This window comes from Schistocerca americana, chromosome X (assembly GCF_021461395.2).
Source record: "Schistocerca americana isolate TAMUIC-IGC-003095 chromosome X, iqSchAmer2.1, whole genome shotgun sequence".
Classification (NCBI taxonomy): Eukaryota; Metazoa; Arthropoda; class Insecta; order Orthoptera; family Acrididae; genus Schistocerca; species Schistocerca americana.
The window spans coordinates 707,885,820-707,904,255 of NC_060130.1; the positions used below are offsets into that span (position 1 = coordinate 707,885,820).

General features: G+C 39.6%; 1 protein-coding gene across 1 annotated transcript in view; it reads left to right on the forward strand.

The window, feature by feature from the left end:
- LOC124556266 (adhesion G protein-coupled receptor L4-like) overlaps positions 1-18,436 on the forward strand; it is a 370,316-nt gene that overhangs the window by 256,129 nt on the left and 95,751 nt on the right. The window contains exons 9-10 of the mRNA XM_047130252.1: positions 2,578-2,744; positions 10,886-11,032. Coding sequence (XP_046986208.1) covers positions 2,578-2,744; positions 10,886-11,032 — 314 coding nt within the window. The remainder of the gene's footprint in view (positions 1-2,577; positions 2,745-10,885; positions 11,033-18,436) is intronic.

Below are 18,436 nucleotides of genomic sequence, written 5' to 3' on the forward strand. Positions count from 1 at the left end.
TTGTGCATGCTCTGTTGCTTGTGTCTATGTGCCTGTGGTTCTGTCAGTGTGATCATGTGATGTATCTGACCCCAGGAATGTGTCAATAAAGTTTCCCCTTCCTGGGACAATGAATTCACGGTGTTCTTATTTCAATTTCCAGGAGTGTATTTACAAGTAAGTTAAGGATATGGAAATGGACGATTATAAAATAGGGTTCTTAGAAAAAGGGCGATTTATTCGATAATCAAGAATATTGGAACAGTGTTCAGCAGTGGTTACGTCTTAGCCAAGTCGATCAGCAGTGCGTATTATTTTGGCACGACAACTCTTATTTTTAACAACAATTTGGTAATTCTGTGTTGCAAAATGGGTCCTCTGTTGTGCGTCAGCGTTACAAGTAGCAGAGGCTGAAACAATAGTTCGCAGTGAGAACTGTGGTAGAAGATAGCGAATAATTGGATTTCGGTTTGGTTACTAGGCTGACTATACCTCTAAGTATGGAAATGTAAGAGGAAGAGGCGTTACAACTTTAGGAGTATTGTTAAAACGGAGCGTTGGCAGTGCAACTAGAGTCAAGTTCTGCTCATAATGGTACACTCCATTTAGAGATGGTAAGAGAGCTGGATTATTCAGTGTTATTATATAAACCTTTCTGAAATGACGGACGTCTAGACTTTTGACTAGGTGTAACTCTCAGTTTCATTTACCGCTGAAATCTGCGCGATCCTGCGTATGGGTAACAGATCAACATCGGCACAGCTGGGTTGCAGGTGTAGTGAATAAACGGTGAGAACTTGTAAATATGATTCTAAATCACAACTTTCAAACGTCCAAGCAAAGACCAGTAATATCATTTTATCGTCATGAGAGTCAAAGTGGAAGGTAACTCTTTTAGGTTAAAAAATATTTTATGGGAAGATAACAAATAACGATCTGAACACACAGGCATCATGTCGACTTCAGCACATCAGTCGAAACATCAGTTTGATGGCCCCAACAATTGAATCATTACGAAATCTCAGTTTCAAGGATCCCAAAAACGATATAAAAGGAAAGCTCTAATTGGAACTTTCTCCTACATATGGATAAGAGCATTTAGCGTAATGATTTTTCACAATATATGCTGTAACACGTTGTAGAACAATGTTTTTTTTGTCACAAGCATTAAACTCATATGAAATAAACCTGATTTGTCTCTAAGTATGACGAATGATGAGAGTCCAAGAGAAGAAGCGGAATTTGCTAGAAATTATGATGCACGAAACCTAAACGTAGTGGTAACTCTGAACAGAAAGCAAGTACTACTAAACAAAACTCCATTCAATGTGGGGGAAACACTGCAGCTGATTAGGATACTTTCCCAGCTAAACACGTTATATCTGAAGTGCATGGAATTTAACTGCAGCTAATGAAGCTCTTTCGAGAATTCAAGAAGTCAAAGTGAAAGAAGATGTTGATGTTCCACTACTGTTACGTAGTTATATTAACTTGTGGTAACGTTTATATACGATCATACAGAAAGACTAAGCTATTTAACATTCTGGTCATTCATGATGCAACGGTTTGAATATGGAATTATAAACGCAGGCTTATGCAAGGACGAAGAGGAACGAAGGATTTGTTACGCCGAAACTGCATGCTGGGCTGGATCTCGAACCCATATAATTGTTTATCGCAAGCAATGTGCAACTAGTTTCGCAAGCTGAAGATACTTCAAGGACCGACTCGACGCTTCAGTTCACCACAAGTTCCTTTCTTTTTCCCGATCAGGAGAGATCCATAACTTGTAACAAATATTCGTCGCAGCGGACAGTCCGCAAAACTGTGAAAACATGTCATTTCTGAAGAATATCGTCGGTATACGGTTAGCTGGATGATCTCAGCGTACCCTGTAAAAGGAGAATGAAACTAGAGAAAAAAGCAAATAAAATCATGAATAAATTATGTATCACTCAATGGAAGTCGCTTGTCGACAGCACAGGAGCTTCAGAAAGGTTATAAGCCAGCAATTATACCACGTAATGAAACATTGCACTTTTATTGCATACATCTAACGACACGTACCCGTCTATCTGATACGAGGACAATGTACTCTGTTGGTGTATTACAACGTTGTAAACAGTATTAACTTCCCGGAATGCATTGCTTTGAATCACAAAGATCTGCAAGAACGTCCAGCAAATTTCTTATGTTTCAGTTTTATCGTCCTCTACATGTACAGGTATTAGGCTGTTTCACGATAAAGACTTTCCTTCGTTCAGTGCAAGATATTTTGTTTCACAAATTTACATCAATCATTTTATACAATATCCTAGAATATAATCACTAGGCAATTACTTTGAGTCTTACAAGGCAGTTAAAAAGCTGTCTTCAATACTTCTTGTTCAAGTATAAGTATATAAAAGACTCTTTTTACTGGTTACTGAAAAATTAAAACTGATAGGGATCCAGGAACTGATCAGTTCCGTTCCTTCCCACAATCTGACGTAACGTTATTGTCATTTAATCCTATATTAGATTGAGGTTTCCGATTTCTAGATGCCTTTCAAGATCTACAAAGAATTTTTCTCCTGACATAAATATTTTTGTTTTCAGAAAATCGTACAGTTACAGGAACTTGTGAATCAAGAAAGTATTATATGGGGCTCATTTCTGATCCCGATGAAGACATATAAACTGCAATTAAGTTCAATTGAGCTTATCGTCTCTCCATTTAAGACTACATCACTTACGGGAAAAACTTTTCAGAAACATTTCACCAGGTAAGATTAGCAGGCTATTTAATGAAATAATACGAATTTTGAGCTCAGTATAATACACTTAATAAGAATACTATCAACGAGATAGCCTAAAGGGTCCAGTATTTAAGCAGCATTAGTTTCCAGCAAAATATGTAGTTATTTAAATAAAAGTAAGAAAGACAAATACGATTACGATTCCATTCCCTTTTCGGTAAAGCTGATTAATCAATGCAAAGCAATGATTTCAGATTAGCCCGTAATTTATATGACAAGGTAAGATTAGTGATCTGAAGAACAATCATAAAATGAATGGGCCAATATTATCCGATGAAATATTTAGTACATCCGTGTGCGATAGCATATATGATTTAGCGAACATCAGACGTCAAACAGAAATTTCGAACTGCAGCTACAGCTTACGTAGCGGACAGTTAATTTGCAGAGTTAAATATGTGACATACATTTGCACACCAAATAGGATAAACACAATTAGTGTGCTATGGGCACAATCTGGTAAGACACTGAATCTAAGTATCGTACAGCTGAATACCAATTCATTTAAAGCAATCGTTGTGTAAGTGTGTGCTCTAGAACCAGGGAAATACTTCACAAAATTACTGAATAATAAGTTTTGGAGATCAGTAGTAATGCGAATGAGAGAATTATTTCAATTTGTAACACCATTCATAATTTGCAAAAGATAAAATCAAAAGTAAGAGTTCCGTACAAACGAATGTTGTGACAAAGATCTATTATAACACATAAAATGCAGTGTACCCCTAAAGCATACAGTGAACGTTGTCAAAAAAGAAAGCAGAAGATACCAACATAACGATTGGCCTTTCAAAGGAAATTCTATTGATCGAAAACGCCATCGACAACATTTATACAACTGCAGGAGGCAGTAAGCGATGGATTCTTTTTGAATAAGCCGAAGCGATTATCAAATATAAATCTTCAGAATTTTGTGAAATCTTAGTTACATTTTTGGTATCGCACAATTCATTTAGAGGAAACATAGCCCGTTAATTTAGCATGCTATATTTCCTATGGATCTAATGCTTATGTTTATCGAAAACGTGCGCAGTAACGCCCCAGTTAAAAACCCATACCCATCTACAAGGACAGTCTAAAATACATGAAGTCAGGTTCTGCTGCAACGACGCATCCTGACTTCATGGAGGTCGGCTGGCTCGAACTATTAGTACAGTGTCTCGACACGTATGGTAATGGCTTACGGAAGAGATATACACTACGTGATCAAAAGTATCCGGACACCCCAAAAACATACGTTTTTCATATTAGGTGCATTGTTCTGCCACCTACTGCCAGGCACTCCATATCAGAGACCTCAGTAGTCATTATACATCGTGAGAGAGAAGAATGGGGCGCTCCACGGAACTCAAGGACTTCGAACGTGGTCAAGTGACTGGGTGTCACTTGTGTCACATCTGTACGCGAGATTTCCACACTCGTAAACATCTCTAAGTCCACTGTTTCCGAGGTGATAGTGAAGTGGAAACGTGAAGGGACACGTACAGCAAATAAGCGTATAGGCCGACCTCGTCTGTTGACTGACAGAGACCGCCGACAGTTGAAGAGGGTCGTAATGTGTAATAGGCAGACATCTATCCAGACCATCACACAGGAATTCCTTACTGCATCAGGATCCACTGCAAGTACTATGACAGTTAGGTGGGAGGTGAGAAAACTGGATTTCATGCTCGAGCGGCTGCTCATAAGCCACACATCACATCACTAAATGCAAAACGACGCCTCGCTTGATGTAAGGAGCATAAACATTGGACGATTGAACAGTGGAAAAACGTTGTGTGGAGTGATGAATCACGGTACACAATGTGGCGATCTGATGGCAGGAGGTGGATACGGCGAATGCCCGGTGAACGTCATCTGCCAGCGTGTGTAGTACCAACAGTAAAATTCAGAGGCGGTGGTGTAATGGTGTGGTCGTGTTTTTCATGGAGGGGGCTTACGCCCCTTTTTGCTTTGCGTGGCACTATCGCAACACAGGCCTACATTGATGTTTCAACCACCTTCTTGCCTCCCACTGTTGAAGAGCAATTCGAGGATGACGATTGCATCTTTCAGCACAATCGAGCACCTGTTCATAATGCACGGCCTGTGGCGGAGTGGTTACAAGACAATAACACCCCTATAACGGACTGGCCTGCACAGAGTCCTAACCTGGATCCCATAAAACACCTTTGGGACGTTTTGGAGCACGGACTTCGCGCCAGGCCTCACCGACCGTCATCGATACCTCTCCTCAGTGCCATTCCCAAGAAACCTTCCTTGACCTGATTGAATGAATGCCTGCGAGAGTTTAAGCTGTCATCAAGGCTAAGAGTGGGCCAACACCCTATTGAATTCCAGTATTACCGATGGAGGGCGCCTAGAACTTGTAAGTCATTTTCAGCCAGGTGTCCGGAGACTTTTGATCACATAGTGTATCTTGAATACCATATGGAATAGTATTCTTATGGCTGGTTCTGCCAAGGTTCTTTGCAAGTCAGAAGAATAGTTGTCTACTTCTTGTTTCGATTTAGGTCTTTCTGTCAAATTCTTTTCTCCGTATTGCAACCTCCATGTCATCTTCACATATTTCCCCTTCCTTTTCTACAAAATTGCCTTCAGGTTCTTTTCTTTTGTATAGCCCTTCTATGTACGCCTTTCACCACTCAGCCTTCCCTTCTTTGCGTAGTACTGGCTTGCCATTTGTGCTCATAATATTCATACAGACCATTCTCTTTTCTCCAAAGGTCTCTCTCTTATTTTCGCTATAGGCGGCTTCCCGTAGATTGCATACTTTTACAGGTTTAAATTCCTCCTATAGGCTCCTCTGCTACCTTCACTACTTCATCCCCGAAAGCTACTCATCTTTCTTCTATTCTTACCCTTATTTCATTCATGTCAGGATGGTTCTTTAGAAATGGCACGGTCGACTTCCTTACCCATCCGTTCCTAATCCCATGAGACCGATGACCTCACTGTTTGGTCTCTTCCACCAAATCCCCACCCCCCCTTATTTCATTCAATAGTTGCCTAAAGTTCTATCTGAAACTTCCAACATCAACCCCTGGTTCTTTCAATTTGCCTAGGTCACCTCATTATTTTCCCGTGTTGCTGTGATTCCTTCCGTTTTGATCTGTAGTTCATAACCAATAAATTATGTCCGGAGTCATCAGACCCTGCGAATACTCTGAAGTTTAAAATCTGGTTTCGAAATCTCTTCCTTACCATTATGCAGCCTATCTATAACCGTCGGGTATCTCCAGGTCTTTTCCATGAATACAACCTTCTTTCAGGATCCTTAAACAAAGGGCTATCAATGAATAAATTGTGCTCCGTGCAAAACTGTACCAGATCGCTTCCCCTCTCATTCATTCCAACAGCCTGTTTTCTAGTACTGAATTTGACAATCATTTTCAGTATCAATTTCTGGCACAAAACAAAGTTCAGGGAATGATTTGAAACTTTGAGAAGATTGATGAAAATAGGCTTATGGTCTCTATTTAAGAGAGAGAAGAAACAACTTCAGGCTTATCCACGGAAGAGTAGTTCTCAAAAGGAGAGCATGACTGCATGCTGTCAACCTTACTGGAAAACTATCAAAGAATGACACCACTGTTTATGTAATGGCTGTTAGCAGAAGATTGAAGTCGTCGACCGTACTTAGAAAATGTTTTGTACAGGCGATGTACATAATCTCCAGTGAGCAACAGCATGCAAAATCTTGGAAAGTGAAAAACGAAGACTAAAGTTCTCTCTTTTAAAAATCAGTTTCCAGCAACCAAGGTTATGAGAAAATTTCTGTGGTAGATCTGCGACGATCATCTAAACACCCTACTAACGAAATTTCCCGTGGTTATTGTGAGGGATACACGATGAAGGAACGATGACATATCATCAGGATATTGAAATTTTGGATTGAAGAATCACTGGCACAAAAAAGTTTTCTTGAACGGAGCATGTTGCAGTGCTGTGTATAAGAGGATAAATGGACGCATATAAATCATTAGGTACATTATAGTATTTGTTTTTACCCAGTATCCATTATACAAATGTATTCATCAAGAACACGACGTACTTTTTGCGTAATTTTTTAAATCTTTGTAAGGTAAACAGGGGGAATGTTCGTGGCATTTGGTATCTTCACGGAGCGATGATTACTGGTGCATTCTAAGAATAACATCACCATCACACGCAACACCTACTCCGTGAAAGAATGCTCCTCGCGTGAGCTAGCGCTCAGCGAAGAATGCTCTGAACAGGCGATTGCCATTGTTGCTGCCGTAGTATTAACTCGACTGCTGTGGCTCCAACGAACGAGAAATTCACGATCCTGAGCATTTATAAGTGACGTCCAAATGCATTTCATGGGGACGCGTCACGCATCCACAGAAGGAATGTAGTATAGTAAATTTCATTTGTCAACTATGTACGACAAATGCGAACGAATCTGGGACTAAGAAGCTGTTTTTGAGGAAGGAGCACGGACTTTGTTGTGAAGACCGGCGAAAATCTGCTGTATCAAATATTGTCATCGGCCCTTGAAAACCAAGTCTTATTTCAGCGGTTTCAGTAATATTCAGAGGTCAGTGGGACCAGTTTCTGACGATACGATAACAGTTTTTGGACTTACGGCGGATAAAAGCCGAGGAGAAACAGAAGATAATAAAACATAACTTTTTGGAGATGCGATCCATTTCTGTTAGATTTTGATGCAACCCGAATGATGAATAAATGTAGGTTATTGATGAATCTTACCACTAAATAAAACAAGAAAGTAGCTCAGGTGGACATTTCCGCAGCATACATTAAACAGCAAAGCGGTGCTGGAATCCTGATGGTAGTACTGAGATGAAATTCATAGAAAAGATATAGGACCTTCAGAGTGAGATGCAGTTGTGATAGATTACAGTCGACAAATCAGTGAAGCTTGCAGTCTATATAAAGCGGATGTCTGCGCGATGGTCGTCTACGGTACGGAAATATTATCATGCATTAAAGCGAACTTGGCGATGTCCGGTGAACGCGAACTATTCCGTAACAAAAGAACGATAACTGAAATGTAACTCACCAAAGTATTCGATACTCAAGAGTGTTTAAGGAGAGAAATAAGGAACAACAGTAGACATGTTCCTCAAGAAATAGCGGTCAGATATATCCTGAAAGCCTTCGACTGAAGAGAACAAGAGTCGATTAACTGATGTTCCTAAAGCGAATGAATCGATGTGCTAATCCAAACACTTGTAAATCACCTCATAGAGGCTGAGAACTCTGAAGAAATGTACGAGGGACATTCAATACGTAATGCAACACATTTCTTTCTGTGCCAGTTACGGTTGAAAGAATGAAGAATTTATTGTGGGACATCGTGGAATATTCCCGCTTCAGCAGCTATAGTTTCATAAAGTCCCAAAAGATGGCGTTGCTATACGTAACGTACAAAATATCGTCTGTAATGGAGGTGCGATCCACACAGACAACTGTCATTGACTTTCTTTTGGCGAAAAACCAGAGCATCGCAGATATTCACAGGTGCTTGCAGAATGTCTACGGAGACCTGCCATGAATAAGAGAACGAGTAGTTGGGCGAGATGTCTGGGATCATCGCAACAAGGTCACACAAACCTGTCCAATCTCCGTGTGCCGGCCAGCCGCACACAGCTGACTCCTGCAATGTTCGAACGTGCTGACACTCTCACTCCAGGTGATCAAACGATACAGTCAAACACGTCGCAGCTGACCTGGACGTCTCTGTTGGTAGTGATGACACACTCGTCCACCGGTTGGTGCACTGGAAGGTGTGTGTACCCACTAAGTTCCTCGCCGCCAGACAGAAGACCATACAGAGCAACGAAGGACAACCGTGCAGAATTACTTGCGCGTTACGAGGCTGATCGTGGAAATTTTTTGTCGAACATCGTCACAGGAGATGAAATATGGATTCACCAGTTCGAACAGGAAACAACACAACAATCCATGGAGTGGCACCGTACCACCTCTCCTCCGAAGAAAAAGTTCAAAGCCGCATCCTAAGTCTGTAAAGTTATGGCGACTGTCTTCCGAGAGTCTGAAGCGGCTATTCTGTTTGATGTCCTCCCTTATATTGAACAATAAACTCTGAAGCGTTTTGTGCTACCCTCCGAAAATTGAAGGAACGACTTCAGTGTGTTCGTCGCGACAAAAATGTAAACGAACTTCTCTTTCTGCACGACAACGCAAGGCCTCAAACAAGTCTGCGCACCTGAGACGCGCTCACAAAACTTCATTGGACTCTTCTTCCTCATCCAACCTACAGCCTGGATCTCACACCTTCCGACTTCCACCTGTGTTGACCAGTGAAGGAGGTACTCCGTAGGAGGTAGTAGTAGATGATGAGAATGTTATTGATGCAGCAAGACATTGTCTCCGACGTCGACCGGTAGAGTGGTACCATGAGGGCATGCAGGTCCTCTCAGTAAGATGGAGTAAGCCCGTCGCATCGAACGGAGGATATTTTGAAAAATGGGTTCAAAATGGTTCAAATGGCTCTGAGCACCATGAGACTTAACATCTGAGCTCATCAGTCCCTAGAACTTAGAACTACTTAAACCTAATTAACCTAAGGACATCACACACATTCATGCCCGAGGCAGGATTCGAACCTGCAACCGTAGCTGTCGTGCGGTTCCAGACTGAAGCGCCTAGAACCGCTCGGCCACAGCGGCCGGCTTTGAAAAATAGGTTTTGTAGCCAAAAAGGTTGGTAATAATATGTTGTATTGGAATTCTGAATAAAACCACCATGCTTTCAGGAGAAAAAAATGTGTTACATTACTTGTTGAAGGCCTCTCGTGTTTAAAAAGTACTGCGACCCACGGACGCGGGGGTCTAAGATTTCACAGGCGTGCTTTGTATGATGATATGAAAGGAAATGGGCCATGGATTTCCTTAAGAAAGATCGTTGCAGTTACCTCAGGTGATTCAGCTAAACCACGATAAATCTACATCGGAACCAACCGACATAAATTTGAGGGTCACTCCTTTGGATTCCGAGTCTTTGCAACAGACATACAGCAGTATATTCCTCCTGTAAGAGGAATGGCTTATGCAGTTACGGTGGAAGCCGAAAGATCCAATAATATTGTCAATACGCTCCGTTTTTGTTCCACGTGGTGTTGTCTCGTGGCGATCACATTTGCACAGGGCACTTCTGTCGGAGGCGATACACTTGCATGCTGTGAATGCCTGCTATAAACCTGTTTATCTAATCAGTGTTCCTTAACTATTATCTACAGTTAATTTGGTTGACTTCGAAGCTAACAATAATTACGAACAGATTAATTCACTGATGGTACGCGTCTGCCTAATCATTAGAGAGAGCTCGTCGGTGAGTCAGTCATTCTTCTCAAAGGTCACGCAATTTTTTTGCCATCTTAATAACCTGGTGAAAGATGAGAATTATTCGATGAGTGACTTTCCTTGTCCTCACTATTTCATCATTTATCCTTTCATATTTTGTTAACAATATTTCTAAGGTCATCAAACTACGTATTCCATAATACATAAAGACTGCTCATCTTCTGTAGCTATCTTATACTCTACAATGCAAGTTACCATCGCAACCTCAGTTTTCTTGTAACCAGAAACATATTTATTCACTGAGCTTTTCAAATGGAAATAATGCATACTTAGCTCTTCTTTTTCTCAAAGAAGAAGCATAAAATAAATAATGTTAACAGTTCATCCGAAAAAGAAGCAACTAGCAAGATAATTATTTCGCAATTTGTTGATTCTTAGAAACTGACAGCTTATAGACAACGTACCACTAACAGAGGATGACCCATCAACTTATGTTCAGAAATCCTTATGTTGTTTTTTTTTTAAAGAAAACTCTTGGTTCCATTCGTGTTTTGCAATTTGTAAAAGAGATTCACCATGATACGATAACATTGGTAAAGTACAAAAATTAGAACTAGAAATTGGAAAAGAGGAACCAGATTCGTATGTATTTCAGAATATTTAAAATTATATTGGCAGCATAAGAAAAGACTGTATGCTAGAAATTATCAGTACCTGTACTCAAATATTTTTTTCCACTTTTACATGCTTTAATATACTTCCTGTAACGTAACTGAATCTTTTTTCTGTTTTAAGTACTTCCACAACAGTAATTAATAAGATGACTATTTACATTGATGCTCTGAAAAGAAGAGCATACTTGAATGGAACTTACTGCATTGCTGTGGTTATCTACAGAAACCTAACAAGATTTCTTCCTGCAAGATACTCCTGCAAGATGGGGTAAGTGTAATAAGAGCAACTATTTTTGTAAATCTCAATAAAATCAAATAATTAACTGTACCTTGTGAATGTGAATCTGTGTCTAACAGTGTTTTTTTACACATTCCAAGAAGGATGTATTTCAGAAAAAAGCAACCGCTAAAAATAAGCAAAGAGAATTTTCAATCTTCGACGAAATACTTCACTTTGTTCTAAGACAAATGTCGTTGAAACACAAGCTGCGTTTAAATGGTTTGGTGAATATATAAATCGCAACGTGTATTAAAAACGTAAGCATGTGTTTCTGTATCTGCATCAGCATGGAGAAACTTTTCGAGAAGGGTCACACAGCGTCGTACTCAGGATACTGGTCGGCAGTGGTCAGTCGATCGTAGTGCGAATGGAGGCTCGTGTTCTAGAGCAGTGGGACATTTATTTACTTTCCGTATGTAACGTTTGCCGTTTAGTGGGTATGGTAAATCGTGCCAACTACAACAGAAAAAATAAAATCATTTCATTAGTATTCACGTATGGGGGCCCAATAGGACCACACGAGATACAGTCCATCACTGGCACTTTTGATGGTTGGCCTTCCTTTGTGTCCAAATTCCTTTCATCGTTTCAGAATGAAGTCTCTTCCTTTCATCAGATCATGGTGTTCCAGTCCGTTTTCTGATTTCCCTCCAACCAACTTTCCAAACAAATATCATTTGCCTGAATGTTTTTCTGTCTATATCGTGTGCCTGAGTTTACCGGCTACTTCAAGATCCTCCTCGATCGCAGCGATCCATTTAATTGGCTGAGTTTTGGCCTTACTTCTATTTTCGTAGAATTCTGCTATTTTTTTTGTCAACCTAGTGGTTGCCACTTTTTAAAGATACCCATAAACTTTAAGTCCTCGTTTTCTCCTGTCGCCATGTATGTCTGTGTATTATTCTATTTCTTTTTTACTTCTCAGCCTATAGGTTCCTCCATCAGTAATTCTGGGACCTAATATTTTCCTAATAATCTTTCTTTCTTTTTTTGAATTTCTTCAATATACCTCTTCGTATTTAAAATTAAAGTGTCTGCTCCATAAAGACATTCAGGTTTGATTACAGTGCTGTAATACCTAAGTTTACTGAATTTAGAAAGTGATTTTTATTATAAATATTTTATGTTAATCTGAATGCAGCTGCCATTTTTTGACAGCGATCTTCGTTTGCAGCATTTTCCAGACCGTTTTCTTCTATGATTTCCCCCAACTATTTAAACTGAGAAATGCTTTTTGTTTTTTTTATATTTTGTGTTCAAAAATTTTGATGCTTGTTTGTTGAATATCATATATTCCGTTTTTTCGAAAAATATTTGCAGGCCTACTTCTACCGCTATTTCTTTAAGAATTTCAATTTGTTTTTGAGCTGTGGGAATTGTTGTTGTGGTTGTGGTCTTCAGTCCTGAGACTGGTTTGATGCAGCTCTCCATGCTACTCTATCCTGTGCAAGCCTCTTCATCTCCCATTACCTACTGCAGCCTACATCCTTCTGAATCTGCTTAGTGTACTCATCTCTTGGTCTCCCTCTACGATTTTTACCCTCCATGCTGCCCTCCAGTACTAAATTGGTGATTTCCTTGATGCCTCAGAACATGTCCTACCAACCGATCCCTTCTTCTAGTCAAGTAGTGCCACAAACTCCTCTTCTCCCCAATTCTATTCAATACCTCCTCATTAGTTATGTGATCTACCCATCTAATCTTCAGCATTCTTCTGTAGCACCACATTTCGAAAGCTTCTATTCTCTTCTTGTCTAAACTATTTATCGTCGACGTTTCATTTCCATACATGGCTACACTCCATGCTGTGGGAATATCCCTAGTTAAAATTGCCAGAGCATTTGAAAAGGCGACGCTGTCTATTCTAATATTACTTCTGCCTAACTTGACTGATTTATCTATCTATATTTTTGCTCGACTTTTATTGTCGCCATTCTGTAATCGCCATTTCCAAAACACAGTTAAACAGTAATTGGTAGAGTCCATCTCCCTGTCTAACACCAGTCTTTATACCAAATGGTTCAGAAATTTCTCCTATGAATTTAACTTTAGAGCTAATGTCAGTTAACGTTTCCTTAATCAGTGTTAGAGTTTTATTATCTAGCCTTTGCTCCCTTAAAATTTGGAAAAGAGATTCACGATCAACTGAGTTGTAGGCCGTTTTAAAAATCCATAAATGTACATACAATATTGTTGTCAGAAATCCTTTGGTGCCTAAGGATTAGTTTTAAATTAAGAATTTCTTCTGGGCAGGATATGTTTGGTATAAAGCCTACTTGGTATTCGCAAATTTTAGGTTCTAACTGTTCTTGGGCTCGATCAAGTAAACAAGAATTTTGTATGTGACCGGGAGAAGAGAGATTCCTTGGCAATACCAACATCAGTTCTACTCCCTTTCTTATGCAATGCATGAATAAGGGCAGTTTTCCAGTCCTCAGGTATTTTCTCAGTTTTCCAGATATGTCCTATTAGTTGAGTGATCTCTCTTATAGTGTTAATGACAGCTGATTTTAGTAGTTCGGCAATTATACCGTCTTCTCCGAATGCTTTATTGTTTTTAAGTCTCTTGATTTGATAATTATTTCCATTTCGTCAGGTTCTGCAGAGTTAGGGTTCATGTTATTAGTTTTCCGTGGTTGTAATTTATTCGCTGCTAGTGCAAAGTTAAATAGTTTTTCAAAATAATTAGCAAGTTCCTTACAGGTTCCCTAGTTGTTAAGGGCCAAACAGCCATTTTCATTTTTGAAGCAAAGACTTTAAGTTTGGTAACTAGTTAGTTTTGTTTTGAATGTTTTATAAAAGTTTCTTGTATTGTTTCTTCGGAAGTCTTTATCAGTTTCCAAAAATTGGGCATTTTCGTAGTTTCTATTAGTCTGTCGGATTAATTTAGATGTTTCTTTTCTTACAGTTAGAAAGGTGTTGTACGTATTTTTCAGTTTTGTTACTATTCCAATTTTTGAATCCCTCATGCCTAGACCTAACTGCTGTTTCATAATCCACTTTCCACTAAGGGTGTTTTTGTTTCTTTCGAAGCGGAATTAAATTTTGTGCTGTTGTGATGAACTTTTCTTTTACGCTTTTCCAGTTGTTGGAAAGTTTACTGTTAAGGTCGCTTGTTAGAGTTGGGGTTATTTTAGAAGTGTCAAATTTTAGGATAATCTTTTTTTGTTTTGAAGAGTTTTTGAGGTTGTAGTTTTACTTTTGTTCGCATTAAATAATGGTCAGAATCTCGATTAGCCCCTTTCCTGACTTGGGCATTTAAAATTTCTTCGTAGTTAGGGTATGAAATTGCTACATGATCGATTTGAAATTCCCCAATAAATGTATTGGGTGCCCGCCAAGATTTTTGTTTAGAAGGGTTCTTTTAAAATGTGTTCACATGATTTTAAGGTTAAAATTTTTGCACGATTCAACAAGTCTTTGGCCATTTTGGTTTGTCCGTTTATCAGCAGAAAATCCATCCACCGTTTCCTTATATTTTTCCCTTTACTTAATTGAGCATTGAAATCACCCATTAAAATTTTAACATAATTTGAGGGAATTTTCGAGATAATGCTTTCTAACGTTTCTCAAGCTTCATTAACTTCTTCAGGTTTTTTTACGGTTATCCTGATTGACTGGCATATGGGCATTAATTAAAGTGTATGCCTTATTTGCGCATTTAAGGAAAATTGTCAGTAGTCTATTATTAATTAGTTTTACCTCCGTTATTGAATTTAAAATATTTTTGGAGAATGCAAAGCAACTCCCAGATATGGTGTATTATTAAGCATTCTTTTATCTGTTTTGCTTTTAAAAAGACGATAACTACCAAAACCCATGGTGTTATTGTCGGTCATTTGTGTTTCTTGAAGTGCCAAAATTTGGATCTTCTGTTGTTTTAATGTATCTCTCAATTTATGAAGTTTACCTCGTTGCAAAATTGTTTGTATGTTAAGTGTTGCTAAAAGTCTATTTGTTTTGGTTTTAAATTGGCCACAGAACTCCGACTTCCTCTATTGAATCACACTTCATTTTAACCTGGCCGCACCAGAATCCGAAAGACCAGTTGCGTCAGTATTACTGGAGGTGGATTGACCACCTGCGGTAGTACTGTGATTATCAAAATGCTCCATGATTATTGTACCTGGAATCAGGCCAGCGGTTTGTTTCCCATTGGGAGGAACCTAATCTAAAAAAAAAAAAAAAAAAAAAAAAAAAAAAAAAAAAAAAAACCATGTGCACGCCACAAGTACTGTGCTACCCTTGTAGCTGCTTCCTGTGTGTAGTGCACCCCTAAATTATCGAGGGGCGTCCTACAACCTTCCACCCCATAGCGTAGGTCGAGGAATCTAGAACCATTTTCGTCACAGAGTCGACGTAGTCTCTGCTTTAGATTCCCCACTCGACTCCAAACTTGCTTCAAGATACTCGCAAAGTGGATTTGGTTTTATTTTACCCTGGTCTGGGACTGCTTACTCTGTATTCGCAGCTGTCCACCATACCTGGTGGAACGTTCTCTATCCGCCACCTGTGACCCATCCGATACCCTAGGCAAGGTCGTCGTCTTAGACTTATAGTTACGAAGTCTTGAAGCCTGTAGAAAGGTATTTTATATTTTCAGACTACCGTCTTTGTTGTTAGCTACATAAATTGCGGTGTAATACATCACTGATCTACTTGAGAATGTGCATTACAAATTATTTATATGAAATTAAATTAAAACTTCATCTCATATCCACTTACTTATTGCTCTTCGTATCTCCATTGGGTGCTTATATGGTAAGGCTTAGACGCGTACGGTCAAAGAGATCATAGCTGAATTATTCTAGATAATACTAATTGTTTGCCACAGGGTCCCTGATTAGCAATTATTCCAAAACTACATTATCCAGTAATCACCATAAAATTTGTCTCTCCTGTTCCGCCATTCGAACAGGCCACGTAAGACCCACCGGAACCGACCGACCTCCGTATTATCCTCTGTTGACAGGCGTCACTGGATGCGGATATAGAGGGGCATGCGCTCAGCACAATGCTCTCCCGGCCGTTGTCAGTTTCCGTAACCAGTGCTGCTACTTCTCAATCAGATAACTCCTCAGTTGGCCTCACAAGGGTTGAGTGCACCCCGCTTGTCAACAGCACTCGGCAGACCCGAAAGGTGACCCATCCAAGCGCTAGCCAAGCTCAACAGCGCCTAACTTCGGTAATATGGCGGGAACCTGCGTTACGACTGCGGCAAGGCCGTTGGCCGTAAAGCCTCTTTGCTATTTATAAGTTTAATACCGAAGTTATACCTCAGTTTTGTATCCTGATCATCGAGACAAAAAATTTTTATCAACATATCTGGGCATAACGTGATAGTATCACAACAAATTACGTGTAAACCTAGAGCAAACATGCAAGGAGACTCCGTTCTCCACATGTAGGCGCTGGTCCCTCGACCTGGGCATAACTAAAGCATTTTTCTTTCAAGCGATTTGAACAATTTGCAGCTCATACGATTGTTACACCAACTAGTTTCCTAGGTCATGTAAGTCTCAGACGAAATAAAGACATTTTGTTTATCCACCTCCCTGACACGTCTCTACAAATGCATATTAACCATAGAATTTTTTAATGAAATTAATCTCATGAAGTTATTGGTCGTTTTTCTTAATGGGACAGTGCATAAATATAATTCCTTGCTAGAAATTGCAAAACAATCAGCGATCGAAACGCATGCGATGCGTGTTCAAGTGTAAGCGACGGAGGCCGTGGGCGTAAAAAATGTTTGCAGTACTTTAAACAGTATAACCACGGGAAGGAAGCTTCTCATTATGTGTAAGTCCTAGATCGACCGACGAAAAAGATAACGGGGAAAAACAACGGTCAAGTATCACAGATGTTACAACAGATTTAACGCCTCTGAGACCGGTATCTGAGGAATTAAGGATTATCAATGATGTTGTTATTGTCATCGCTCACAAAGATATGTGAAAGCAAAAAAATCTGTTCCTTTTTTGCCGGCCGGTGTGGCCGAGTGGTTCTAGGAGCTTCGGTCTGGAACCGCGCGACTGCTACGATCGCAGGTTCGAATCCTGTGTGTGATGTCCTTAATTTAGTTAGGTTTAAGTAGTTCTAAGTTCTAGGGGACTGATGACCTCAGATGTTGAGTCCCATAGTGCCCAGAGCCATTTGAACCGTTTCGTTCCTTTTTTAGCCGCACAAACAGAAGATGACTTTAAGGGTATAGGTATCAAAACTGTTGCAGATTTCGTTGACACGTTTGACTACTTTTCATCTTACCAACAAATCACCATCACAGTCGATGAAATCTAGTGCTAACAGCTCGAATCAAAGTAGGGTAACTATCATTTTGTGACGGCCCAGACAAATATCTCATCATATATGGATACTCTGCTGGCTTATACTAAGGCAAGAGGGAATCTTCTCGGTCTGGCATTAAGAGGGCGTTGACATCAGTGGTGTTTTATTTTCATTGTGTTGGCTCAGGTTGCACAATAACGTAAGTCAGCTGGTAACGTGATATATTGAAGAGTTTTGTCCATATGGAATATAATGACTTCGTGGAACTATTTGTTTTGAACGGTCCGTCGAGAAAATAAATTCATCTAAAGTTGTTGTAGGCTTGTAACATATCTTCTCTTATACGTTGGACAGTTATTAAATGGGAGTATGTACTGAAACTTGTGGTGTACGTCAAACGCGTCCTGAAACGGCAGCTACCGACTAAATAAATCTCGGAAGAGCACACTGTAGTGCTAGCCGATCGGCGATTAAGTTGCACGAGTTAACAGAAAACATAAAAACGTCTGAAGTGAGTTTACAGTAACTTTTATATGGAGATTTAATTATTGCTACGTGTGTGTTTTATTTAATGTTGACCAAAAGCAAATGCGGAAGCAAATATTTGGATCATTTTGTAAAGAATTCAACTGTTATTATGCGTTTATTTGTTGTTGTGGATACGTGGGTCCAACAGAAACGAAACAACAGTAAAACAGTATATGGAAGCCGTGGCCATACCTCAGGAAAGGAAAGATCGATTTCGTTCACCAGCCTATAACTAACGTTTGCTGGGCTTCTAAAGGAAATCTTCTTATTGGGTGTGTTGAAAAGCGTAAAGCAAAAATAGAGAATACAATACCGGCCTTCTGCGCCAACAAGATGCAAAAAATGCGAGTCAGGCCTGACTGTAAGTAAAAGGCATCTTTTATCGGGATAGTACATCTGCCCACAAATTTACTTCAGCAGTGGTAAACTGAGTCATTTTAGGCACTACATGTAATCGCTCCCAGCCTCTGATATCCAATTACATCTGTATTTAAAGAAATTTGCAACTGAAAACGTTTTCAATTCAATGAAGAGGATGTTTTGCAGACCTTTCAGAATTTCACTTAAGGGGTGTTC